Below are 27,522 nucleotides of genomic sequence, written 5' to 3'. Positions count from 1 at the left end.
CTTTGATCTCTTCTATGTCATTCAGGTAGACCTCCACCCCTCAAAGGTTGCCTACTCCTGCTACATAATACCTGTATGCATCCTCTGCCTGTGTGTCCCTACACAGGTATCAAGCTTCCAAATAACAAGGTCCCATAGATTCTGACTCTGTCCTGGAGCCGAGTGTTAGAATGCATGTTCCTGCACCTGATTCCAGACCCATGCAGACACTACCGGGTATAGGAGGGGGGATATTCCACTGACCAGAAATGCCTGGAAAGTGAGGGGGGGGGGGGGGGTATTGCACTGACCTCCAGCACCTGATCAGTGAAAGGAAGAGGTTTCATTGCGTTCCAATGCATGCATCAGGAAAAATGCTGCATGTCTATTTTTTTCTGAGTTCCAGTACATTGGGACCTTATTCAAAATCACTTTTCTGCCTTAGAGCATGCCACTAAGCACATTAACGTTCATTCATTAATGCCCCTTACTGCTTATGTGAATAAACCCTTAAAGGAAAAGTCCAGCCTGAGCTTGTTTGGCTGGGCTTCTTGTATGGGTCACAGGAGTGCAATTAGTTTTGCACTCCTGTGACCCGTTTTCAGCAGAAAGCGGTCTGGAGTCCACTCTCTGCTGACGTCACTGGAATCAGTCCAGGCACCGCGTCATCACGACAATAAATTCTGGATCTTCCAGGTGCCTGGACTGATGGCAGTCTCAGCCTCTCAGTGAGCCGCTGAGAGCCTGAGATGGCCGCTTTCCAACCTTCCACAGCTCAGCGTTCCATTGAGTATGGAGAAGCAGAGAGGAGAGCTGATGATTGACAGGCAGCAGCTCTCCTCTCGGGGATCTATGAGAACTCAGGTTCTCAGTGTAGAGACGCCGGGGGACAGATGCAGCATCAGTCCCATGCTACATCCACCTAGGCAACGCTATATCTTGGCCTAGGCCGACAAGGCCCAGGCTTAGGGCAGCACTTTTCAGGGGGGCAGCAAAAAAGCCACCCCTGCGCGAAAAAAACTGCTGTCTCCCCATAAAAAGAGTCCCTGCCAGCTTGCGCTATACTTTTAGTGGGGCCGGTGGTGGAGTCCAGGAGGCAAATTGGTCTGGCACCCCAATAAAGCGGCCACACTGCTGCTGTTGTGATAATACCGACCAACGACCGGTGACTGGCCTGACAATCAGACAGACCAGCGGCCGCACTTAATACAACTTGCGGCCGGTAATACTAGTAAGCGTGGCACTGGCAGCAGGTCTTAGCAGCCTAATGCTCCGCCTACCCTCCTCCATGGCATCCTTGGGAGGAAGTTATAATATGTAATGTAACTTCCTCCCAGGGCTCTCTGTGTCAATAGCGCAGAGAAGAGAGGAGGGAAGCCCCCAGGTAGGGCAGCAGAGGGGTTTTTTTTCTTTGCATTCTCAATGACAACTCTGAAGAGGGCATTTAGATGGTTTACTTCCTGCTTGATAACTTTGAAGGGATAGATAAAGTGATTACGGGATCATTTCCTTGTGAGTCATACTTTGAGCGCTAATGAATCTTACTTGTTGTCCTAGAATTGATAAGGTTAAATCTTGAGAGCTCTGGGCTTTTGTAGTCTTCTGGATGAGAAGCAAAGCTGGAACGTATACTTTTTTTTGCTCATGGTTTTTGCAACCTGCTGATTTGTCTTAGGTTTTTCTCTATAGGAACATATTTATGCTAGTTACTCCTGTTTTATTTAGCAAAATGTATTGTAATTAAACATACACAGGTGAAAGATCTTTCAGTGTGTGTATTGACATATTTTGTGGTAATTTTTGGCCTGATTGAGTCCTAATTCTTTGACTATGAAACGGGTTTGTGAATTTTACATGATCACCATCAAATGGAACATTCGTTGGGCAGGTCCCCATCCCCGGTGTTCCTCCTGGGATAAGTGGCACCGACAGCCAAGAGAGGTACCTGTGTGGTCAGATCACCATTGTATGTCCAATAATCCACAAATATGGATTTAGCCCAACCCTATGCGCTGGCCCAATGTGATGTCATTTAGGGGTATTTTAGCAGGTGAATATGAGCAATTCCACCACTGGAAGTGCCTTTGTTATCACTTAGCACTGGCATTTGTTCTTACATCAGTTTGAGATGTTTCAGTGATGATTCAGAATTCATTGACTTCCTTCTGACCTGCATTTACCTGTGCTTCATGCAGATTTAGCATACAGACTTGCACAGGTATGGAGAACCTACTTGAAGCAAGCAAAAGCCTCACAACACAGGAGCTTAAGGTACATTCACACCAGCCGCTACGTTGCAATGTGTGTGGTGTAGTGAGGTCCAGCAGGACCAGCACAGTGTTGATGCTCTGATACCAGTACAGTGCAATGTTCTTTTTATTATTCTTTTATTTACAAACTTTATTAAATTGTCACATTTATAGAGTTCTATCAGCTGCCATGTGCTGCACACAGTACTTTTTTTCAGTGCACACCACTGGAACGCAGGCTGTCATTTTTCATTTCTCCATGCATGGGAATAGCCACAAAACACAGTCCCACTACAGCTGGTGTGAAAGGACTCTTAAGCAGGCTGTAGATTATGCAATTTTTTTTCCTGCAACCATGGGTTGCAGGTAAGAAAATAGCTCGATTTCTCCCATCAACATAACTGTGGAGTTTTACCCCCCTTCATGACCAAAGCATTTTTGCTATTCAGCACTGCACTACTTTAACTTGCAATTGCGCAGTTGTGCAACACTGTACACAAATGAAATTTATATCATTTTTTTCACACAAATAGAGCTTTCTTTTGGTGGTATTTGATCACCTCTGAGTTTTTTTGTGTTTTGCTATATTACCAAAAACATACCAAAATATATATATATATTTTTTTAAAACACATCTTTCTATTTGTTATACAATTTTGCAAACAATATTTCTTCAATAATTGTGGCTAAAATGTATTCTGCTGCATTTCTTTGGTAAAAATAACCGGAATCAGTGTTTATTATTTAGTCTGTAGAAAAGTTATACAGTCTACAACTATGGTATACATCTGAAAATTGATCAATCCTGATGTATTGACAGCCTATCTCATTTCTTGAGGCCTGAAAATGCCAGGACAGTACAGATATCCCCAAATTGTTGGAAAGTATACAGTCCAAGGTATTTAGTAAGAGGCATGGCGAGTTTTCTGAAGTTGTAATTTTTTGGAAAATGAAGAAATTAAATAAAACCAGCGTCATCATATGACTGGTATGACGGTGATGGCAGATACTGACTGGGGACAGCATGTTAATGATAAAATTAAGAGTCAGCAGCTACAAATACTGTAGTTGCTGACTTTTAATATTAGGACACTTATCTGTCCAGGAATCCAGCGGTGTCCTCACCTGAGCCGATTTTTTAATCTCCGCTACCATCTCTGCCACAATCTCCGCTAAGGGAACTACTGAGCATGTGCAAAGTGCGCTGCGCTCTGTTAATGGGCCGGCTTCAGGGGAAGGAGGAGGGGGAGGCGAACTTCCAGCTGAGCTCACTGTGGCGAACTCAGCCAAAAGTGGGAGTGAGTACCTGTCAAAACCGGGTACCCACTCCCTCCCCAAAGGTGCCAAATGTGAGAAGGAAGCAGACAAGCAGAACTTCCCCTTTTGGGTGGACCTCCGCTTTAATTTTTTTTAGACTTTTTCTATATTTACGTTTTTTTTTTTCTGTTTTAATTACCGTATTTATCGGCATATAACACGCACTTTTTTCCCCTGAAAATCAGGGGAAAATCGTGGGTGCGTGTTATAGGCCGATCCCCCCCAATTGTGTGTGATCGGAGCGATCGCGGCAATTGCCGCGATCCCTGCCGTCATACACAGCCGTGTGGAAATTCAAATACGGCGCCGAGACTGCAGGGACTCGGCGGAGCGGAGCTACACATAGCCGAGAGTCCTCGGGTTTTCTCGGCGCCGCTTACAGTCCCGCCCATAGGGCAGAACTGGGCGGGACTGTAAGCGGCGCCGAGAAAACCCGAGGACTCTCGGCTATGTGTATCAGCGCTCCGCCGAGTCCCTGCAGTCTCGGCGCCATATTTAAATTTACACAGGGCTGTGTATGACGGCAGGGATCGCGGCGATCCCACAAAGCTGCACGGGGGCAAGGCTGCACGGGGGGGCAAGGCTGCACGGGGGGGCAAGGCTGCATGGGGGCAAAGCTGCACTGGGGCAAGGCTGCACTGGAGAAAAGCTGCACTGACATTGCTGCACTGACAAGGCTGCACTGGAGAAAAGCTGCACTGACATGGCTGCACTGACAAGGCTGCACTGGGGCAAAGCTGCACTGACAAGGCTGCAATGGACACTGGGGCAAGGCTGCACTGACACTGACAAGGCTGCAGATGGACACCGATAACGCTGCATTGATGGGCATTTTAATGTAAGTTTTTCTTCCTTAAACTTTACTCTTAAAAGTTTTTTTCCTTAAAATTCCCTCCTTAACTTGGGTGCGTGTTATACGCCGGCGCGTGTTATACGCCGATAAATACGGTACTATCATCAGAGTTGTTCAGTGTCACCATAGTGACATTATACTACTCTGGGGTGGGGATCAGGGATTTTTTTTTTTAAACGGTTACTGCTTATATCAGTGGTGATCACTGTTACAAGCAATTGTTTTAACTGTAACGAATAGTTTTGTGATGCTGTGATTGGCTACAACTAATCATATGCTCCAGGGTGCTGTGATTGGCCCAGGTACCATGTGATAGCTTAACACATGTATGTTTGTTCCATGTGATAGCTTGGGCCAATCACTGCATCACAATAGCAAGCTGTCATGAATAGAAGATTTGCTTAGGTGTGATCCCTATGATTGGTCATCGGGATCACACGTCGGTACCGAGCACCATGGAAACAGCGGTCACAAGAATGCACCACTGATGCTCTGTGTAGTGATGTACTGTGGGTGGGAAGCATGTGGTTAGGCGGTATTCTATGGGTACAACAAGCTCTGACAATTAGGCCACACCCACATTCTGTTCTGTGTATGCAGACACATGTCACTCAGTGCAGGCGGCCCCATTACTCCGGGTTCAGACACCTGATCGGCGGGGACCTGCAGGGGGCGCTGTGACTTCAAGCTGACGCTGGCGGGTTCCGTGTTGCTGTGCGAGTCCCGCCCCCTCCCGGAATAAGCACAGTGTGCGCTGACTTCCTGGTTCCCTTTTTCAGTTTCTCGGTACCGTACACTGAGGGAAGGGCTCACCGCTCACTCACCCCGCTCAGCACCCCGCTCAGCACCCTATAGAGCGGCTGTCCCTGTGTGTGAACTCCATGACTAGGAGGCCACTCCTCCTTCTGCTCACAGAGGGGCGGGGTCAGCAGAGATGGTAGTGAGGGGGCGGGGAAGCCGGGGATTCCGGGCTGAGCTCCTCCACTACTCGGCTCATCATTCATTGTGGGGAGGGAGGGAGCGGTGATCCCCGGGGGGACGGATATACACAGAGTGTGGCCCTGGCTGTCAGATGCTCTAGGGGCCCCTGTAGTTTGGAATGCTGTGATCAGTGCCTTACGGGGGGATCTCCTACATACACAGCCGCTGATCCTCATACACCCTCCATGCTGCCTTCATCCTCCTGAGCATCCTCCGCAATGTTCCGGCAGATCTGCAATCGGCTGGTGAGTGTTGTCATCTGCATTGTAACGGTCTTGTCATCTCATAGTGTGCGATCACAGCTTGGAGACCTCTGAGCCCAAGAGCTGACAATCTACAGATTGTGTCTGTGATCAGAGGAGCCTTTGCTGGACCCAATGTGTGTCATTATATATAGCTGAGCACATGGTGACAGACATACATGGGATCTGCTCCTATCTGTCACACAATGTGTCTGTCCATCCAGTCTTGAGATTTACACAGCTCTGTCACCCAGCACAGCCCTGTCTGGCATTGCAGGAGACCTGAGCTTTCCTTGCTGCGGTTCAGCGATGTTGGCCATACACGATTCAGTAAGTGATCGATCTCATCCTATAGGAGTATTCAATCTATAGTCTACAGCCCGTTCAATCTATACGCTACACACATGAAAGTGGATTTCGATTGATAGCTAATATCCAATCATAAGACGTCTTATCGCCTCTCTGTTCCCACCGCCTCATCTCATCATCTTATGGATGGAGATAGGATTGTATCCATGCAAAGCTTTGTCCTTCCTGACCAATCATCTCAGATTGATTGAATCCGATCCAAATTGAGTTTAAAAGGAAGGTCTGGCAATTGAGCTGTTTGTGGATTTGTTTGGATCACACATTGATGGGAATAGAGAAAAAAAGAAATGGGGGCATGGGTGGCCATCAGTCCACTTACAGGTCTTGTCCTGTCCTCAGTCTATGATTGGTCAGTGAAAGGTGATGCTGCACAGCGATTAGCCCATCTCTGGCACTCTGCTCTCTCCTCCTGTCAGCAAGCGCTCTGCACTGCAGCACAACTAATTGGCTGCTTGTGTTGCCGCTCCCTTTCTCAGTCCGAGCTCTGCTGTGCAGGGGCCGACACCAATTAAGAATCAGGTACTTGCACTGCTTTCAGTTTAAACCAGGGGTCTCAAACTGGTGGCCCTCCAGCTGTTACAGAACTACAAGTCCCATGAGGCATTGCAAGGTTGACAGTTACAAGCATGACTCCCACATTTAGAGACATGATGGGCCTTGTAGTTCCACAACAGCTGGAGGGCCAGTTTGAGACCCTGATTTAAAGATTTAGGCTGCAATCACACCTGAGAGATGCACTTCTTCTTCTTTTTTTTTTTGCAACCACACAGGGCATCACTTTCACTTGTATAGGCTGCATGACACATGACATGTGACACACAACACACGACACGCGCACCAAAGCAGCTCATGTACCTTTTTTTTTTTTTTTTTTTTTTTTTTGGCACCAAGCCTTTTTTTTCACTTTTTGTGTGACAAAATGCGGGATTGCGACCTGCGATTGAATGCCATTAAGAAATAATGACACTGCAAGCGTGATGCACATTTTGCAGTTTTTTTGTGTTTTTATTATTATTTTTTTTTTTTTTTAAATGAAGTGTGATTGCGTTCTTTAAGATGTCGGCGCTGCATTCATTTGTCTTTTATGTCACACAAGGTGAAAAGTGACATGATTGGATTATCGGTAACCAATGGTTGTGCTGAGTATAAATCGGTGGACAGGATTGTAGATTTCCTGTACATTTGTCATAGGACTAAATGTGAAATCACAAACATTGTGCAGCCTACTGAACATGTGTGGAAGATTAGCAGGTTTGTGTATGGTTCTGGTCTGTACACCCCATCAATGGTTTCCTGCACTCTGCTGTGTAGATGGATTCCTTATTGTTCCTCCTGTGTTTATTACTAGAGATGTGTGTACTGGGCTGCAGCATAAGTTGGTGCTATGTGTCAGACCTTGCCATCCTCCATTGGCAGAGCTGCTGGCGATGGCCGCGTTGTTGTGTAGTAGATTGTAGACAGCGATGTTTCCTGGGTGACAGTTATTCCAGGTTCACTCCAGAGCATGCAATGCATTCACAAGTGTCACCTCTTCATTAAGTCATCATAGAGGTGGGAAGCTGTTTGGGTTGTGGCCTTTGTTTTCATGTGGAGCTTATAATAACAAACCCTTGCTGTGCAGATGACTTTCATGTCTTGTGGTGGTCCAGATAATGATCTATTTTCAACATGTTGCCTTTTCTTTAGTGTGTCCGCTTAGCTACTTTTGTTTGCCTATTTGTTCTAAGGAGCCAACACATTTTTATTTGGTGTCTGGTCTGTCTACACATTCACTCTGCAGTATGTTTCTTGGTGATTCCCTATTCATTTAGCACAGTAGGTGATGGCAGAATGCTGTTTCCTTTCTCCATTGTTCTTGGTATGTTATGAACACATGGCAGAGCACTCCTAGCACAGCTATGGTATGACATACAACCACTATGTTTACTGTAGCCAACATACACCCGGTCCACATGTTACATATTCGACACTTGCAGTTCTAATGGATTGGACGTCGGTGTAGAGATCAGAGTGCCAAGTTGTGATTTCTAACCCTAGTCCTAGATCCTATTTATACAATGCTTCAGTCTTTTACATCACAGCATGCAGTCTTTTAGATGCTATTATTATAAAACAACATTGCCAACAAAACATAACAATTAATGTTTGTAAGAGGTGTGTGTGGGTTTTTTTTTTTTTTTTTTCTTCTCCTGGTATCCTGCCACTTTGTGTGGTTGCTTTTGGTGCCAATCTGAGTACAAAAATGCCTTGTGCTTTTTTGGAGAAGGTAAGTAAAGATTAGAATTTTTTTTCTTTTGGTGGGTTAAAGGGGGCAAAATTTTAGGGGGATTTGATATGGTTTAAGGTTACCACCACTTTCGTGAAGAGGGGAAAAAAACATATATATATATTTAATTTATCTCTCTCATATACAATTGCTACACAAACCATACTGTAATTAAATGTTCCTAAAAATGCAATTTCTATTTTTAATTCTGCAGCAGCTGTATCTCTGTAAATTTCAATGCAATATGGCAACCTGATGGCGTTCTGTACAAATGTCATTTCCTGCCTGTGTAATTGACTCACTGATTATCTCAGATGTCTGCACTATGATAAAAGATAACCATCCTATGCAATGCATGTTTTTTGGTGAGATCCTCTACAAGGGTTCAATTCTTTTAAGGCCCCTTGTATAACAGACGTTTGGCCACGGGCAGGGTGCATAGGTGTGCCATCCAGCTTGCTGCCAGCAGCCTGTCAAACTCTATGAGAGACTGACAGTTGATAGGGCTGGACAGTGCACCAGCGGTATGAACATTTAGGGCAGGATGTTCCAGAGACCAATGCCCAGAACACAGACTTCTTGCTTTCCGGGCATTCATCTCTTGGTTCATAATGCCCTTAACAGTAGTACAGATAGGTGTACCCCCCCAGAACCATCAAGCCACAGCAGCTGTCAGCTTGAAAGGCTACAAGCTTGACAGGCTGCCAAGCAGCAGGGTTTAGCAATGCACCTGTGCCCTATCTCATGGCTGAATGCCCCAGTTACAAACACTATACAGCGCTGTGTTCTGGCAGTGGGACAGAAACTTTCCTTCACACAAATGGAACAAAACCAAGTTTGGCTAAATGCTGCTCAGTCATTCATGGGCAGCTTTGTATTCTGTGAATGACTACAAAGGTTCCTGATTGGCTGAGGCGGATATAGTTATATCATCTGCCCACCTCCAGCCATTCAGAGGAAGCTTTGTATTGGTTCAGCAATGCTCAGCCCAACTCAATTTTGTTCCAAGTGTGGGAAAGGAAGTTCCTGTCCCACTCCTGGAATACATCGCTGTATAGTGTATATAGCTGACGGTACATACAGTTTATATAGCATGTCCAGCAGACACACCTGTATTGTAGAAAATAGTTTGGACCAGCTTGGCCTGTTCTGACCTGTGTGCCTGGCTGCAGTTTTCATACAGTAGCCTTCATTATGCCATTATGACCAATTCCCGCAAGGAGACAGAACACACGCACTATAATCAGGTGTTGGTTACGGTTACCTGTGGTGCAGTAATATGCATTTCTTTAATGCACTATGCACATATTCATGTTGGTGGTGCCGTTCATTTTGAATGGCACCCCAATGCATTTGGCATTCATCCATTACGCACATGCATAGTAGCACACCACAACAGGTGGTAACACACTACCATGCATTGTTCCAGGACAAATTGTGCTGGTGTGCTTTCTGGTCTGTTTTGGTGTGTAGAATTTCAAATGATCAGACTGATACAACGCACCGTAACAGAAGACGTAACACGCATTAATGCAGCACACAGGACAGTGGAGATGAGGCTGGGATCTAAAAGCAATGTTTGCTGTACCATATTTGTTTTGAAATGTAAATTCTGCAGCGTCTGCTTCTATTTCACCACTATCTCAGCTGTATAGAAAATTCTGGACCTGAGTGGGAAACTCGTATTAGGAGATGAACTGTAAAGGTGGTTCAGAGGACTAATGAGGATTGTGAATGAGTGATACCAGAAGACTGCAGAGCCTCTCATCAGTGACTTTGCCTGTCCTATGTCTCTGCAGATGCTTTGTATCTAAAGAGCCCTTATGACTTATGTCTTTAATATGTTGTCATGCATTTCCAACATATCTGAGAAAACCCCATTATGTGTGTAGATATTAAATGTGGTGGCTGCATTTGTTTTATTTTTCTTTTTAGTTTCACCTGGTGATCCTGCCAGTAACACACTGCCTGTCTGAGGGTGATAATGCTCACTCAGGCTGCATTCACACCTCAGTGTTTTGAATTGCCGGCAGATTGCGGTTCTGCCTGTGATTTCAAAGCACTGAGGTGTGAATGACAAATTGCAGAACGCACATTTGAGATGCCATTCATTTGAATGGCACCTAAAATGACGGTGTGGTTCTGCCACGATTGTCACGTGATAAATCGCGCTGCAATTGTGGCAACCCACATCACGTGAAGCTTGTGGCCCAAAAAAGTTCAGGCTCTACTTCTGTGCGACATGCTTCACACGATGCGGGTTGCTGTGATTGCAGCACGATTTATTGTGCGAGAATCGTGGCAGAACTGCAGCGCGATTTTTAGGTGCCATTCAAATGAGCGGCATCTAAAATGTGCTTTCTGTGATTTGTCATATACACCTTGGCGCTTTGAAATCTGCTGGCAGAATCATGGCAAATCTGTCCGATTCAAAATGCTGAAGTGTGAATGAAGTCACAATGCTCACTCATCTATGGAGTAGAAGTATTGTCTCTTACTGCTCTCTTGATTTGCACTACAAACATCTTCCCATCTTCTCACTTACCTTATATTGAAGGGAGGTGTTTATGGAACATAACTGGTTAATCTGATAATATACAGTAGTTTAAAATTTTAGTTCAGAACACTAAATGGCTATTGGCTAATGGATCGGTGACTGTCTTTCTTTTACATCATTTTGAGAAGTAAACAAAGATAACATCATTGTCATGTATTTAATTGATGTGAACATACGTAGATGGAAGTAGCAATTGTTTGAGGTGTGTAAAGCTTAGTATACCTTGGAAGTTGTTGTGTGGGGTGTTTTTTTTTTTTTTTTCCCCCCAAAACAGCAGGCCGAACAAGTGGGGGGGGGGGGGATAAAAAAACTCGCCTATTTCTGCATCCACACAAGAGATTTAGATGCAGGGATCTCCCCCACTGTGCTGTTGTATTCTGACAGTGAGGACAACCCACCTTCTCTATCGGAATACACGGATCAGCGCTGCAGCCATTGCCGGCATCGGCTCATTAAATGATGGTTTTCCAGCAGGACCCTTCAACAGAAGCTGGTCTAATGATCGGCTTCAGTTGAACAAAGAGGGCTGCACACAGATCGAAATTCAACCTGTTCCTGCTGGACCAGTCCAATATCAATATGTGCATACACAGCTTTAGGCTAGGGTCCCTGTTGTAGGTTGTAATTGGATAAACTTCTAGGCACATATAAAGATCTGGAGACTGGGGTCGTGGTAGTCTTCCATGTGTACCTAATGAGTGTAGGTATAAGACTCCATACGGATGATTTAGGGAATGTGCGGGAGGGTAGGAAGAGGGTGTTGGAGCTGCAAAGGCAAAGAGGAGGAAAAAAAGAAGTGAGGGTTCACAAGAAGAAGACGTGGAGGGAGGGCAAAAGGTGGGGTCCCTGAGGGTTCAGCCCATTATGAAATCATATGGATAATAGAGAATCACTAAATCATGGAGTTTGGACAATGGGTATTTTTCTGTACTTGCAGCAAATATGCTTAGCCTGAAAAAAGAAAATGAATGCAGCCAGCACATCTAAGGACTGGTAGGGTGCAATATATTCCATTTGGTTTTAATTTTGTTTTTTTTGTTTTTTAACCAGTGTGGTGTTTGTGTAGGGTTTTTTTTTTTTTTTTTTTTTTTTTTTTGCTTCTTTATACTGTAAGGAGGGAGTGAATTTATATTCACTAAAAATTGGACGTGAGCTTTATGTACTTTCGCTTTGTAAATTCCACTATGAATTGTGGAGGTGTATCTTCTCATAAGATTTTATATTTGCTGAACTGAGTAGGAAATTATGGGTTGGTGGACAAATTACTAAGTGACCACATTCTAAAAGCTTGTAACTACAACAGTGATTTACCCAGAGAAAAGAGAACCTGTACCTGTTTTTTCTAAAAGAAATCAATCCATATTGTTCACTCTACACCTGATGCACATAGCAGATCACTGCATTGCAGTACTGAGTCTGTGTTATTTCTTGTGCTGCACTATTGGTCATTTGACTGCTGCCGGAGTTTTGCTTATTAGAATATTTGTCTTTGTTCCTGTTTGAAGAGAATTCCCCTCACTACTTTTACATGCTTGCAGGTTTTTTTTAAGTCCTTTTAAAGAAGTGGTAAAAAATAGGTGCATTTACTAAAGTGTTTTTTTTTTTTTTGTACTTTATGTATGTACCAGATTGGGTCGTCTCCAATGCCTAGTCCCCTGCTGCACGCTGTCACTTCAGGATAGATTAAAATCTTTTGTAACCTAGGTTTTTACGATTTTTATTATTATTATTATTATTATTATTATTTATTATTTTTTTTTTTTCCAATTTCAGTTTTTATCACAGAGATAGAAAAGAGGCACAATGTGTATTATAAAAATATCAATTGTTTGATATATAGTGCTTTAGCAAACTAAATGTAATCCATATAGGGTTTAACTGTACTTTAAAGTTAAAATGAACACGTGTCCAGGCTATAACAATTTTTAACCAGCAGTAAATGAGCTTGAAAACAAACACTCACTGACTGTTGTAGCTGCAGTCATTGTGAAACAATAAATTCTCAATTTTCACAAAAGAAGCCCTCTTTTTTTTTTTTTTTTTTTTTTTTTTTGTTCCCCCTTTCTTTGAGATTTCTTCTAACTTCCTCTGGTGTCTCTGAGATCAGAAGTAAGGGGAAATTTCCCCATTGGCACACAGGCGGCAAAAAAAAAAGTTATAATCGGACGCTGGGTTTGACCCTTCCCTACCCTTTTCATAGATAGAAAAAAAAGTTATGCCTATACATGCATACACCTGAAAGTTGTTATATGACTACAGTGTACACTCTACATGTGTTTTGATTTTTACGCCATTTATTTTCAATCCCACTGAAATGCCCGTCTGACACTCATTTGCTGCACTACACGCAATGCACACTACAGCATGTTGTGCTACACTGCGTTTTGAAAAAAATGGTGCTGGTATAATTTTTGGGCTGCTTGATGCATTGGCAGCCCATTCAATTGAATGGGCTGCCTTAACTATGCAGGTTACAGTGCGACGTGTCAATATTGCACAGCAATGGTCTGCCTAGGTTTGATTGGACCCTTAAAGTGTGTGTGTTTTTTTTTTTTTTTTTTTTAATTAATTTTAACCACTTCAGCCCCGGAAGGATTTACCCCCTTCCTGACCAGAGCACTTTACGCGATTCGGCACTGCGTCGCTTTAACTGACAATTGCGCGGTCCTGCGACGTTGCTCCGAAACAAAATTGATGTCATTTTTTTTCCCACAAATAGATTTTTCTTTTGGTGCCATTTGATCACCTCTGCGATTTTTATTTTTTGCACTATAAACAAAATAAGAGCGACAATTTTGAAAAAAACGCATTTTTGACTTTTTGCTATATTAAATATCCCCAAAAAATATATAAAAAAAAAAATTATTTCCTCAGTTTAGGCCGATACGTATTCTTCTACATATTTTTGGTAAAAAAAAAATCGCAATAGGCATTTATTGATTGGTTTGCGCAAAAGTTTTTTATAGCGTTTACAGAATAGGGGATAGTTTTATGGCATTTTTATTAATTTTTTTTTTTTTTACTAGTTTTGGCGGCGATTTTTATTGTGACTGCGACATTATGGTGGACACATCGGACATTTTTGACACATTTTTGGGACCATTGTCATTTATACAGCAATTGGTGCTATAAAAATGCACTGATTCCTGTGTAAATGACACTGGCAGTGAAGGGGTTAACCACTAGGGGGCGGGGAGGGGTTAAGTGTGTCCTAGGGGAGTGATTCTAACTGTGTCAGGGGGATGGGCTGTGTGTGTGACACGTCACTGATCTCTGCTTCCGATGACAGGGAACAGAGATCCGTGACACTGTCACTAGGCAGAACGGGGAGAAGCTGTTTACAACGGCATCTCCCCGTTCGTCCTCTCCGTGAGGCGATCGCGGGTATGCCCACGGCGATCAAGTCCGCGGGACCCGCGACCCAAATAACGGAGATCGCGGCAGGCGTGCGCCGCCGGCGGCAAATTCAAAGTAACATACGGGTACGTTACTTTGCGCAGCCGTGCCATTCTGCCGACGTATATCTACAGGAGCCGGTCGGGAACCGGTTAACAGAGTAGGTAATAATTAGAACCCCTTTCAGGTTCTCATTGGTGTCGGTGACCCTGCTGGGGGGGATTGACTGTCTCAATGACCACTACCACTTGGATTAAAAATGAAGAGAGATCAAAATTTTAAAGATGACATCAGAGCAGGAATGGAGAGGAAATCTTCCAATGGGGACACTTGTTCTGGTGACAACTGTAAGTGGGAATTTTCCACTCACTACCTGTTTGGCCTATTTCAGGGGTTGGCAACCTGGGGCCCTCCAGCTTTTGCAGAACTACAAGTCCCATCATGCCTTTTGGAAGTAATTGCAACTGCCAGCCTTGCAATGCCTCATGGGAAATGTAGTTCCACAACAGCTGGAGGGCCCCAGGTTGCCTACCACTGGTCTATTGGATAGCAAGTGTAGGGAAATCTCCCCAGAGGTAGACAGATGGCAGGAGATTTCATCTTTTTTTTTTTTTTTGCTCTATCCACAGTGTAAAATAAAGCATTCCTGACTTTAGATATACAGTACTTTCTACATTTCTGTTATAGTAAGCAACATCTAACAAGCAAGGGAAATGATAAGCTTTTAATTATCCACTGGTACAAACCTGCAGGTTACTCCATTCAATATAATATGCTAGCAATGTTGAAGAGTGAGTTTCTTCTACACTCTGTAGATGTCCCCAGGCTGCTTCTGTGTTTTAACTTGATTGTCTGTAATATGTATTGGTGGAAAACACTTGTCTGATTCTGTTGACATGTAAATGGGTTGCCTTTACATTGAAATTGGTAAAAGTTTTTTTTTTTTTTATTATTAGCAGAAGGATTTTATTAATCCATACAAATGTGAGCGCTCGCTCTCTCTCGCGCTCGCTCTCTCTCGCGCTCGCTCTCTCTCGCGCTCGCTCTCTCTCGCGCTCGCTCTCTCTCGCGCTCGCTCTCTCTCGCGCTCGCTCTCTCTCGCGCTCGCTCTCTCTCTCGCTCTCTCTCTCTCTCGCTCGCGCTCTCGCTCTCTCTCGCTCGCGCTCTCGCTCTCTCTCTCGCTCGCGCTCTCTCTCTCTCTCGCTCGCGCTCTCTCGCTCTCTCTCTCTCTCGCTCGCGCTCTCTCGCTCTCTCGCTCGCGCTCTCTCGCTCTCTCGCTCGCGCTCTCTCTCTCGCTCGCGCTCTCTCTCTCTCTCTCTCTCTCGCTCGCGCTCTCTCTCTCTCTCTCTCGCTCGCGCTCTCTCTCTCTCGCTCGCGCTCTCTCTCTCTCTCTCTCACGCGCTCTCTCTCTCTCTCTCTCATCGCGCTCTCTCTCTCTCTCTCTCTCTCGCGCTCTCTCTCTCTCTCTCTCGCGCTCTCTCTCTCTCTCTCTCGCGCGCTCTCTCTCTCTCTCTCTCGCGCTCTCTCTCTCTCGCTCGCGCTCGCGCTCTCTCTCTCTCTCGCTCGCGCTCGCGCTCTCTCTCTCTCTCGCTCGCGCTCTCTCTCTCTCTCTCTCGCTCGCGCTCTCTCTCTCTCGCTCGCGCTCTCTCTCTCTCTCGCTCGCGCTCTCTCTCTCTCTCGCTCGCGCTCTCTCTCTCTCTCGCTCGCGCTCTCTCTCTCTCTCGCTCGCGCTCTCTCTCTCTCTCTCTCGCTCGCGCTCTCTCTCTCTCTCTCGCTCGCGCTCTCTCTCTCTCTCTCTCTCTCTCGCTCGCGCTCTCTCTCTCTCTCTCTCTCTCTCGCTCGCGCTCTCTCTCTCTCTCTCTCTCTCGCTCGCGCTCTCTCTCTCTCTCTCTCTCTCGCTCGCGCTCTCTCTCGCTCTCTCTCGCTCGCGCTCTCTCTCGCTCTCTCTCGCTCGCGCTCTCTCTCGCTCTCTCTCGCTCGCGCTCTCTCTCGCTCTCTCTCGCTCGCGCTCTCTCTCTCGCTCTCTCTCGCTCGCGCTCTCTCTCTCTCTCTCTCTCGCTCGCGCTCTCTCTCTCTCTCTCGCTCGCGCTCTCTCTCTCTCTCTCGCTCGCGCTCTCTCTCTCGCTCGCGCTCTCTCTCTCGCTCGCGCTCGCTCTCTCGCTCGCGCTCGCTCGCGCTCTCTCTCTCTCTCTCGCGCTCTCTCTCTCTCTCGGAGGAAAAAAATGCACCTGCAAGGCAATATCACATTATGAAAGATTTATCTTACAACAAAGGCCTTCTGCGGCTTGCTGTCACCGCTGCAGAGGCTTCCATCTTCATCTGGGTTGGGGCACTCTGAGCGTCTGGCCGAGCCGCGATGACGTCACTCCCGTGCATGTGTGCGGAGGTCTCGGCCGTGGCACACAGCTATGAAGGAACACCACCGGTATGTCGTTCCTTCAGAGAGCATGCACTGGTGATGTCACCGGCTGCTGCTTTCAAGAATATCTCCTAAACTGTCACGTTTAAGAGCTGTTCATTTTATTATAAGCTTACCTGTAGGTAAAAATCCAGGGTTTACTACCACTTTAAGGGTTGTACGATGGGCCAAATGTTGGGTGGCATCAGCCGGTTCAGTAGAAACCAGCTGACATTTGATCTGTCTATGGAAGCTGGTCTGACAGAAGCCGGCCACTCGGCATGACTGAAAAAAGTTTGGTAGTTGGCACCCGATTAGCGCTCTCAGCCAAAGGCACAGAGTGTTCTGGCGGGGGGGTCACCCCCCTGTCAGAACACAATAGCTCAGCGGGGAGATCGTTGTACTGACATCGGATTGTTAGTGCAGAGACTTCTTCCGAGCTCTTAGTGTTTTTTTGTTTGTTTGTTTTTTTTTTGGTTCAGCCCTCAGGGTTGAAGGAAAAAACCTCTTAATCTGTATCAGTCTTGAGTGTAGAACTCTAGTCAAAACCCTTGTATTTTATTATTATTATTATTATTATTGTTGTTATTATTCCCTCAGTAGAACCAAATTATTCAGTATCCTGAATGAAATCTAGTGCTTTACTCTGTTTCAACGATGAAAGTAACTAGCTTTCTAAAGATATGTTGTCACCACACCTCAAATCCCTTTGAGAATTCACCTTTACGTCACCTTTATGTCAAACAATTACCTGTGCGTTCCAGCTTGTCTAGTATGATAAAAAGCAATGCTTAACTTCCCTGACATGCCTGTAGGCCGTGTGGCCTCTCCCATACCTGTTTGCAGGACTTTTGGAGCAGGTGAAGCCATCACTGCTTGCAGCCCTCATCCCACTGGTGGCTGTTGGACATGAAGCTGCATGAGTGCAGGAATGAGCGCTCTGGCTTGTTGAAAATCTGTGCGTGCGCGCTCTCTATCTCTGTTGCACCACACTAAGCTCAGCCTCTGTTGTGACAGATGGAGAGGGCACTGCACATGCTTTGAATGAGCCACTGTACTCACTTCTGTGATGAAGGGATCATGCGTCCACGGGTTGGCCCGTTTTGCAGACAGGCTGCACATGGCCTACAGGTATGCCTTGGAAATTTAGGCATTTTAAAAAAAGGATTTTTTTTTAAAATACTAGAAAATCAGGAATGAATAAGTGTGGGGTTTATATTTTATATTTTTGTTTTTTTTACAAGGTGATGTAAAGCTAAACTGTCATTTTAAATTAAAGTTGTCCATTATTCAAACATAAAACATCACAGTAACCAGCTGAAGGGGTCCTGTTAGAATCACAATTTTGTGATGTGATCAACTGTTAGGGATCTAGTTATTATAATATGAATAATAATAAAGAAATCTGTGCGATGTCTCAAGTATTCACACAGCCATTACAAATATTCCACAAAAATTGCCTAATACAGTATCTCACAAAAGTGAGTACACCCCTCACATGTTTGTAAATATTTTATGATACCTTTTCATGTGACAACACTGAAGAAATGACACTTTGCTACAATGTAAAGTAGTGAGTGTACAGCTTGTATAACAGTGTAAATTTACTGTCCCCTAAAAATAACTCAACACACAGCCATTAATGTCTAAACCGCTGGCAACAAAAGTGAGCACACCCCTAAGTGAAAATGTCCCAATTGGCCATTTTCCCTCCCCAGCGTCATTTGACTCATTAGTGTTTCAGGTTGAATGGGGAGCAGGTGTGTTAAATTTGGTCTTATAGCTCTCATTTTCTCATACTGGTCACTGGAAGTTCAACATGGCACCTCATGGCAAAGAACTCTCTGAGGATCTGAAATAAAGAACTGTTCATAAACTGCTCTACATAAAGATGGCCTAGGCCAGTGATGGCGAACCTTGGCACTCCAGAACTACATTTTCCACGATGCTCAACTACACTGCAGGGTGCATGAGCATCATGGGAAATGTAGTTCCAAAACATCTGGGGTGCCAAGGTTTACCATCACTGGCCTAGGCTATAAGAAGATTGCCAAGACCCTGAAACTGAGCTGCAGCACGGTGGCCAAGACCATACAGCGGTTTAACAGGACAGGTTCCACTCAGAACAGACCTCGTCATGGTTGACCAAAGATGTTGAGTGTACATGCTCAGCGTAGTATCCAGAGGTTTTCTTTGGGAAATAGACGTATGAGTGCTGCCAGCATTGCTGCAGAAGTTGAAGGGGTGGAGGGTCAGCCTGTCAGTGCTCAGACCATACGCCACACACTGCATCAAATTGGTCTGCATGGCTGTCATCCCAGAAGGAAGCCTCTGCTAAAGATGATGCACAAGAATGCCCACAAACAGTTTGCTGAAGACAAGCAGACTAAGGACATGAATTTCTGGAACCATGTCCTGTGGTCTGATGAGACCGAGATACATTTATTTGGTTCAGATGGCGTGTGTGGCGGCAACCAGGTGAGGAGTACAAAGACAAGTGTGTCTTGCCTACAGTCAAGCATGGTGGTGGGAATGTCATGGTCTGGGGCTGCATGAGTGCTGCTGGCACTGGGGAGCTACAGTTCATTGAGGGAACCATGAATGCCAGCATGTACTGTGACATACTGAAGCAGAGCATGATCCCCTCCCTTTGGAGTCTGGGCCGCAGAGCAGTATTCCATCATGATAACCACCCCAAACACACCAACAAGACGACCACTGCCTTGCCGAGGGTAAAGGTGATAGACTGGCCAAGCATGTCTCCAGACCTAAACCCTATCGAGCATCTGTGGGGCATCCTCAAATGTAAGGTGGAGGAGCGCAAGGTCTCTAACATCCACCAGCTCCGTGATGTCATCATGGAGAAGTGGATGAGGACTCCAGTGGCAACCTGTGAAGCTCTGGTGACCTCCATGCCCAAGAGGGTTAAGGCAGTGCTGGAAAATAATGGTGGCCAAACAAAACATTGACACTGGGCCCAATTTGGACATTTTCACTTAGGGGTGTACTCACTTTAGTTGCCAGCGGTTTAGACATTAATGGCTGTGTGTTGAGTTATTTTGAGGGGACAGCAAATTTACACTGTTATACAAGCTGTACACTCACTACTTTACATTGTTGCAAAGTGTCATTTCTTCAGTGTTGTCACATGAAAAGATATAATAAAATATATACAAAAATGTGAGGAGGGTACTCACTTTTGTGAGATGCTGTACATTTATTTCCTATGATCATCAGCTTCGTCTAGTGATCATAATATGGTATTTTCATCAATCAAGAAAATACCACGTTATGGACACTAGCTGGAGCTGATAATTATAGGAAATAGATATTGGGCAAATTACAGCAGTTGTTCGCGAATGCTTGAGAGTTTCGCACAGGAAGTCTTTTAAAAATGTACCCCTTTAATGTTTGAGTAAAAACAGACTTCATTCAAGGTGTGCGGGTGTTCTGTCGAGAAGTGCCCCCCATCGAATAGTGCCCGGCATGTACTGCTCATGCGCCGTACATAACAGCACAACAGCTGATTTGCCGATCAGCTGGGCTGACGTAACCAGGGTGCATGTGCACATCGTAGGAGGTATCTCTTGATGGGAGATACCATTTCACAGACACAATTTAAACCTATACAAACAGCGGGGGAGACCGTAGTTCTCAGACTGTGCATCGCTGCTGCTGGAGGGCGCCTAGTGGCTGTGTTGAAGAGCTGGTTTTGCCTGTGTTGCAACCGGCCGTTCAACACAGCAAACCCGCCCTGCAACACAGACAAAACCTGACCATCAGAGCACACTGTAAAGCCACCCCGCAACAGCGAGGCTCAGTGTGAGAACTACGCCCCCCCCCCCATTTTTCTAGGTTTCTATTGTGGCCGTGAAATGGTGTCTCCCATCGAGAGATGCCTCCTATGTGATGCGTGCTTGTGCCCTGGTCATGTCACTCCAGCTGATCGGCAAATCAGCTGGAGTGTGGCTCCGATCTGCGCATGCACGGGCACTATTCAATGGGGTGCACTTCTCAATAGAACACCTGCAACATTATCTTATTTATATACCTGTGATGCCACTGGATCCTATACTTAATGGTCAATTCCAGTAGGGTTTGTATTGGTAAATTCTGAACAGATTCAGTTTCCTTTTTTTTTATGTAATTTTTCAGAGCAATTTCACAACTCCTTTATTTCCAGGCGCCACAGATTGTCAGACAGTTCTTTTTAACTGAAATTCTGGCTTATACCCTTAAAGAGGAACTGCAGTCTGCTCACATAATTTGTAATAAAAACATCTTTGCCATTCTGAAGCTTCCCTCCAACACATTTGCATGTTATTTTATATATTGTGATTCTGTACTTGCCAAATATCTATTAAATCTCCTTCCACTAAGTCTGACTGCATCCAATTTTAACTGTGGGCAGCTGAAGCTGCTGCCTGTTCACTTCCTGGATTTACACAGTCACACCACCAGCTCTGTAGCTCTCATTGGCCCCCTTATGACTCATCCCCCCCCTCCCTTCCTGGCAAACCCACGAGAATAAGAGAGAGAGCTGTGCATGATGTCATAAGCCTAGGCTTTTTATCAGACAAGAAACAGGAAGTGGGCTGTATAAGGTATTTACTGACCAAAAAAAATGTTTTGCACTATCCCTGTCTGCATTGAGTGTGGTACATGCAGCTGTGTCTTGCAGCACGAGATATAGTTGTAGATGTCATTGTAATTGATAAATATTATACATGTGAGAATTTGGAGACCTGGAACTATATTTTTTCTAAAAATGACTTGTCTTGTGTATCTCTCACAATGGGATAGATTCCAACAATAAAGAATAGTTTAAAATGAGGTAAATTAAAAAGGGGTGCCTATATTGGTTGAATAAACCAGAAATCTGTTTACCAGTACTTTGGATTAAATTATTGTACCCATGTTTCATACTTAGTTTTGTTGGCTTAGTGTGCAGACTGGCCAAGATTCAAACCATCTGTGGGCAGTCTGATTGTACCCAAATCGATCCATGGATCGACTTTGGTACAACCAGCCTACTGGATTTTTACATGCGATTACTGCTAGCAGCTATTGCTTTATGTGATCTGAGATATTTGTTAAGTGGATTGTGTGCTCACGAATGTACTGTATATAAGGGGTCGATCTCTTACAAGATGCAGACTTGCTTTTTTGCTTGCGTACAAATGATAAAAGTTGCAGATGTTCATCTTCTCCCTCGTTGACCATCTGTCATATCACCTTGTTAGGGTTGCCACCTTTTCTTCAAGTCAAACACTAACACTTTAACTGCACACAGCAATTTTGTTTTATAGTATAAACTATACATATATTTTGCTATTAAATAACATTTCTAATCATATGAAGTTAATAACTAGAGTCCCCCTTTACATCTGAATCCACAGAGTTCCCATTTTACTTCTGAACTCGTAGCATTCCCTTACACTGTAAGGGGGGACTCTGCAGACTCTGATGTAAGGGAGAACTCTGGGAACCATGATTTAAGGGGGGAACACTGAGAACTCTGATGTAATGTGAACACTGTGGCCTCTGGTGTAAAGGGGAACTCTGATGTAAGGGGGTGCTCTGAGAACCCTGATTTACCTCAGTGTACTCACTCAGAGGCAGGAGATAGAAGGGGGGAGACTTCAGTCACAGAGAGGGATGGATGGTGAGCTCACTCACCTCTTGGCAGTCAGCACCTCTCATCCAAATGTATCTGAGACTCCTTGGACTTCAAATTTCCCACCCCCACATTCCTTTTCTGAGGCACAGCGCCAGGAATTGGAGTGTGGGCAGACACAGAGGGGTGGGGTGGAAGGAAGAGGTGCAGATTGAGCCCTCTCTCCTCTCCCGTCAGTCTGTGTGTTTGGGGGGGAATTGTTAGTGCTGGCTTTGGGCACTGTGAAAGAACGTGTAACAGACACTCTCAGCTTGGACAACTGCAGCCAGCAACCCTGCTGGAAAGCCATAGTCCAGTCGAACAATGTGTCCAGGTTTCAGGCAATCTGAAATCCGAACTGTCCGGGCGAATCCCAGACAGGTGGCAACCCTACCTTGTGTAGTTGTCATTAGATACGTTCTTTTAAAGTGAAATCCTTTTGACTGAGGACTGTGGACCAGTCATTAGGTGTAAAGTTCCCCTGGAATTGTGTCCCCCTCCTCCTCCTTTCTTTTTCTGTTCCAGGAATTTAAAGCGTGAGTCCGGCGTCAAATCTTCTTTTTTTTTTTTTAAGCCATTGAGACACTTTGCTAATCCCAAAATAATACTCAGTTTGGGTGTAATATTTCCGCCTCTGTCTGTTTTCGTACTGAAGAATAACTTAAAAAATGTGATGCTGGCTGTTTCCATCTTGCTTGTGGGCATGTGAAGCCCACAAGCAGTGATTTCCTGGATGCGGTGAATGCTGTTCATTTACAGCTTGTTCACAAGCATTATCATTGTTCCCGCACTGAATCTTGGGAATACTGACACTAAGCTCCCAGGAGACAGTGCGGCGCCGGGGAAAAGGCAATAAGCACACCTACTCCCATGGGAGGAGAGACAGGAAGTGCCACAATAAAGTACAATATAAAGGTAATTACAGCGATTAAAAAAAAATTTTGTGTGGCATTTGAACATCTATGCAATTAACTGAAGGGGGTAAGATTAAGTAAAAAAATTTGAGTGGAACTCCGCTTTAAGTGGTTGTTAAGACAGAAGAATTTTTATCTTAATGCGTTCTGTGTCACCCTCCTGGAGGATCCAGGAACACTGGCAGGGGATCCAAGAAGCTTAGGATCTGGGTTACTCTGTGCAAAACCCTTGTCGTGCCACAAAACACATGAAAATAGCGTCAAAATGTTAAATGCACCTGCCATAATTTTTTGTTTGACGTGTTTTTGGAGCGGAGGGAGAATGAATGCTGGCGCTCCAAAGACGCTTCCCGAAATCATGCAAAAAGGAAAAAAAAAAAAAAGCGATGCAGCAGTGTCGCTCAGGTGTGAACGGGGCCTTAATGCCCCATGTGTATCCAGCTTTACTTTCTGGTAATCTTCTAGAAATTTATTTTAGGCGCCTTTCACATGGACAGCTATTCTGCTGCAGTTAAAAGCATGTTTTTTTTTTTTCCTGTGAAATTCAAGACTCCAGGCACTGCGATCAGCTGCATTCGCACAGTGCGATTAGTTGCGGTTTGCCATTTTCATGGCAACCCAACAGGGTACCGACTCGCACTATTTGGTATGAATCTTGAGGGGGAACTCCACGCCAAATTTTAAATCCAAAGCCGGCGTGGGTTCCCACCAGGGGCATACCAGGCCCTTCGGTCTGGTATGGAGGTTATGGGGAACCCCCTACGCCAAAAAAAGGCGTGGGGTCCCCCCCAAAATCCATTCCAGACCCTTATCCGAGCACGCACCCGGTCGGTCAGGAAAGGGGGTGGGGACGGGCGAGCACCCCCCCTCCTGAACCGTACCAGGCCGCATGCCCTCAACATGATGAGGACAAGAGCCTCTTCCCGACAACCCTGGCCGTTGGTTGTTGGGGTCTGCGGGCGGGGGGGCTTATTGGAATCCGGGAGCCCCCTTTAATTAGGGAGTCCCCAGATCCTGGCCCCCCACCCTATGTGAATGAGTACAGGGTACATGGTACCCCTACCCATTCACCTGGGGGAAGAAGTGTCAATAAAAAAAAAAAAACACTACAAAGGTTTTTAAAGGAATTTATTACACAGCTTCGGGGGTCTTCTTCCGGCTTCGGGGGTCTTCTTCCGGCTTCGGGGGTCTCTCCGGTTCTTCTCCCCGCTCTCCGGGTCTTCTGCCGGGCTCCTCCGCTATCTTCTGCTCTTTTGCCGCTCTTTTGCTAGCAGAGGAGCCCGGTCTGCTGCCTTCTGCTTTCTTCCCTCTTCTCTTCTTCCGATGTTGACACGATGCTCTCTGTGTGCTCCGCTCTGACTTTTATATAGGCTTTGACCCCGCCCCTTTATGCCGTCAGTCGCTGGGCATGCTGGGACTGTGACGTTTTAGGGGGCGTGGTCACCGGGTGATGACCACACCCCCTAAAACGTCAGTCCCAGCATGCCCAGCGACTGTGACGGCATAAGGGGGCGGGGTCACCGCCTATATAAGTCAGAGCGGAGCGCTCCGAGAGCATTCCAGCTGGAGAGAGCGTCGTGTCAACATCTGAAGAAGAGAAGCGGGAAGAAGGCAGAAGGCAGCAGAAGAGCCGTAGAGCGCGGAGAAGAATCGGAGAGACCGCCAAAGCCGGAAGAGGACCCCCAGAGCTGTGTAATAAATTACTTTAAAAACCTGTGTAGTGGGTTTTTTTTTTTATTGACACTTCTTCCCCCAGGTGAATGGGTAGGGGTTCCATGTACCCCGTACTCATTCACATAGGGTGGGGGGCCGGGATCTGGGGGCTGCCTTATTAAAGGGGGCTCCTGGATTCCGATAAGCCCCCCGCCCGCAGACCCCGACAACCAACGGCCAGGGTTGTCGGGAAGAGGCCCTTGTCCTCGTCAACATGGGGACAAGGTGCTTTGGGGTGGGGGGCCGCAGGGTGCCCCCTCCCCCAAAGCACCCACCCCCCCATGTTGAGGGCATGCGGCCTGGTACGGCTCAGGAGGGGGGGCGCTTGCCCGTCCCCACCCCACCCCCTTTCCTCACCGACCGGGCTGCGTGCTCGGATAAGGGTCTGCTATGGATTTTGGGGGGGGGGGACCCCACGCCGTTTTTTTGGCATAGGGGGTTCCCCATAACATCCATACCAGACCGAAGGGCCTGGTATGCCCCTGGGGGGGAACCCACTCCGGCTTTGTATTTAAAATTTGGCGTGGAGTTCCCCCTCAAGATTCATACCAAACGGTGCCGGGCATTGGTGCTTGTCGCTCATTGGGAAAGGAAAAATCATTTTTCCTTTCCCAATGAACAGCTTGGCGCTGTTATCCGCAGCTGACACAGTGCACTGCGATTACCTGCGGTTGTGTGCGCATAGCTGTGCTAAATCGCTCCTGGACGCAGTCAATTCTATTTTTTCTATCCGCATGGAACCGCATGTATCTAATTCGCAGCTAAACGCAGTGTGTGAATGGGGCCATAAGAAAGCATTGTGTGCTTTTAGCTGCGGTAGAAAATTAGAAAATCTGCAGCTAAAAGCACCATTCTATCCGACCGTGTGAAAGGGGCCTTATTTTTGTATGTTTTTCTGTCCAGTGTGACGTTTGTAGCGATTGGTATAGGTGGAGTGTTTCCTGCCCATTGTGGTTGGTGCTATCTCTTCAGATACTGCTCTGGAAGATTCTTGTAAAGGGAATTAACTAGGAAAGACTAATTCAGTTTTCGTTTTGATAAAAAGTCATTGTCTGAATGTCAGGCTTTGCTTGCTATCTTAACTAGTTCTACTTGATATTTACTTGGTACACACCCTGTTCATGGCTTGCGTGGGACAGCCATAAACTGAATGCCTTTTGTTCCATGTGAAAGTTCTATCTAAAATGGAACACAGGTGTAGTTTTTTACAGTATATCTGCATCTTTTATTTCAAACAAACAAATACAATGAATTACTATATGTGTTATATTGCAAGCTGTCATATTTTTTTTTTTTTTATTCTCTACCAATCAACTAACATCTGATAATTTAATCTCCTATGCCCTCTGTTTTAAATTATAAGTTCACATTTCATAACATGTTACACCCATATTTAGGGTGTAACGTGTTATGAAACGACTGGCCCCCAATCCCCGCTTTGACAGACAGTTAGCAGGGGATCTCCTGCTAGCTATCACAATTTTTTTTTTTTTTTTAATTCTTTTTTTTAAATGCGGCCGTGCGGGGCTCCACCCGTTAGGGCTGCATCGCTCATTCACAGTATTCGTGGTCTCGATGAACTATCATGGCGCTGTGGTAGTTAATTGATTATTCTTGTCAGAATGTATCAGCTTCCTCGTATGAGGTACGAGCAACCAGATACACTGACAGGTCTGCATGAGACCTGCATGGCATCAGAGATCTGCTGATCGTCAGTACAATGCTTTACAGGCTCCTATACCAAAAAATAATACATGCCTATATTATTTTTGTCTAAAGGTAAACTTCTCTTTAACCCCCTTGGCTGTCAGGCCGTGTGCTCTGGCTGGACCATTTTTGCAATTTTCCCATTGCTTTTTTAAAATTTTCCCTTGCAGAGTTTGTATAATAATAATAAGTAGATTTGACAAAATTCCTACTAAATATGAAAGCTTAACCTCCTATTGCAGTAATAACAAATATTTGTAAATTTTAAATTGTGCATTTTCATGAAATGGTGAAAATCAAACGTACACAACTGTAAATATCCACATTTTCTAAAAATCTAGAGGTTTTCATTTTTCACTTGCAGCTTTCAGAGTTTGTAAAATACCTCCCAGACCATATATTTTCTGAAAGCACATGGCCTGTAGAAAAAAAAGAAGGTGCTACAGATTGATTTATTTATTTTGATACATGTGCTTTTTATTCATCATACATGTGAGTGTATTACCCTAATAAGTTCAACTTTTCTATGCATGTATTACACTACGGGAGCTTTTTCATTTATACTTCCATGTGGATGATTTAGATGCACGTGTGCTGTTACTTTTGGCTACTGAGGGGTTCATAAAGTCGATGGGGAACCTTCAGTATGCAGCTCCCACTGCAGGCGCCCCCCCCCCCCCCCAAATACTTACCCGAGCCTGGTCCTGATCTAACAATGTGCACAAGATCTGCTCTCCCGGGTTTCTGCCTCCCCATTGGTTGAGATCCATCACAGCCAGAGAGGACGGAGCAGTGGGTCGGGCCAAGCCCTGTTTTTAGTGTGTCTTATGAAGACTCAGAGCGGGCCTTGGGAGTGAGCATGCACAAGTGCCCCATAGGAAGTGGCTTTCTATGGAGGCACTCAGAAGAGGAGCATCGGTGGAGG

General features: G+C 45.4%; 1 protein-coding gene across 1 annotated transcript in view; it reads left to right on the top strand.

Annotated features, from left to right (window-relative positions):
* The first annotated feature begins 5,169 nt into the window (after positions 1–5,169).
* ATP11C (ATPase phospholipid transporting 11C (ATP11C blood group)) overlaps positions 5,170–27,522 on the top strand; it is a 273,446-nt gene continuing 251,093 nt past the window's right edge. Inside the window, exon 1 of the mRNA XM_073599256.1 lies at positions 5,170–5,624. Coding sequence (XP_073455357.1) covers positions 5,598–5,624 — 27 coding nt within the window. The 5' untranslated portion in view covers positions 5,170–5,597. The remainder of the gene's footprint in view (positions 5,625–27,522) is intronic.

The sequence above is a fragment of the Aquarana catesbeiana genome, linkage group LG09 (assembly GCF_042186555.1).
Source record: "Aquarana catesbeiana isolate 2022-GZ linkage group LG09, ASM4218655v1, whole genome shotgun sequence".
Taxonomy (NCBI): Eukaryota; Metazoa; Chordata; class Amphibia; order Anura; family Ranidae; genus Aquarana; species Aquarana catesbeiana.
This window is presented reverse-complemented; position numbering and strand designations above follow the sequence as displayed.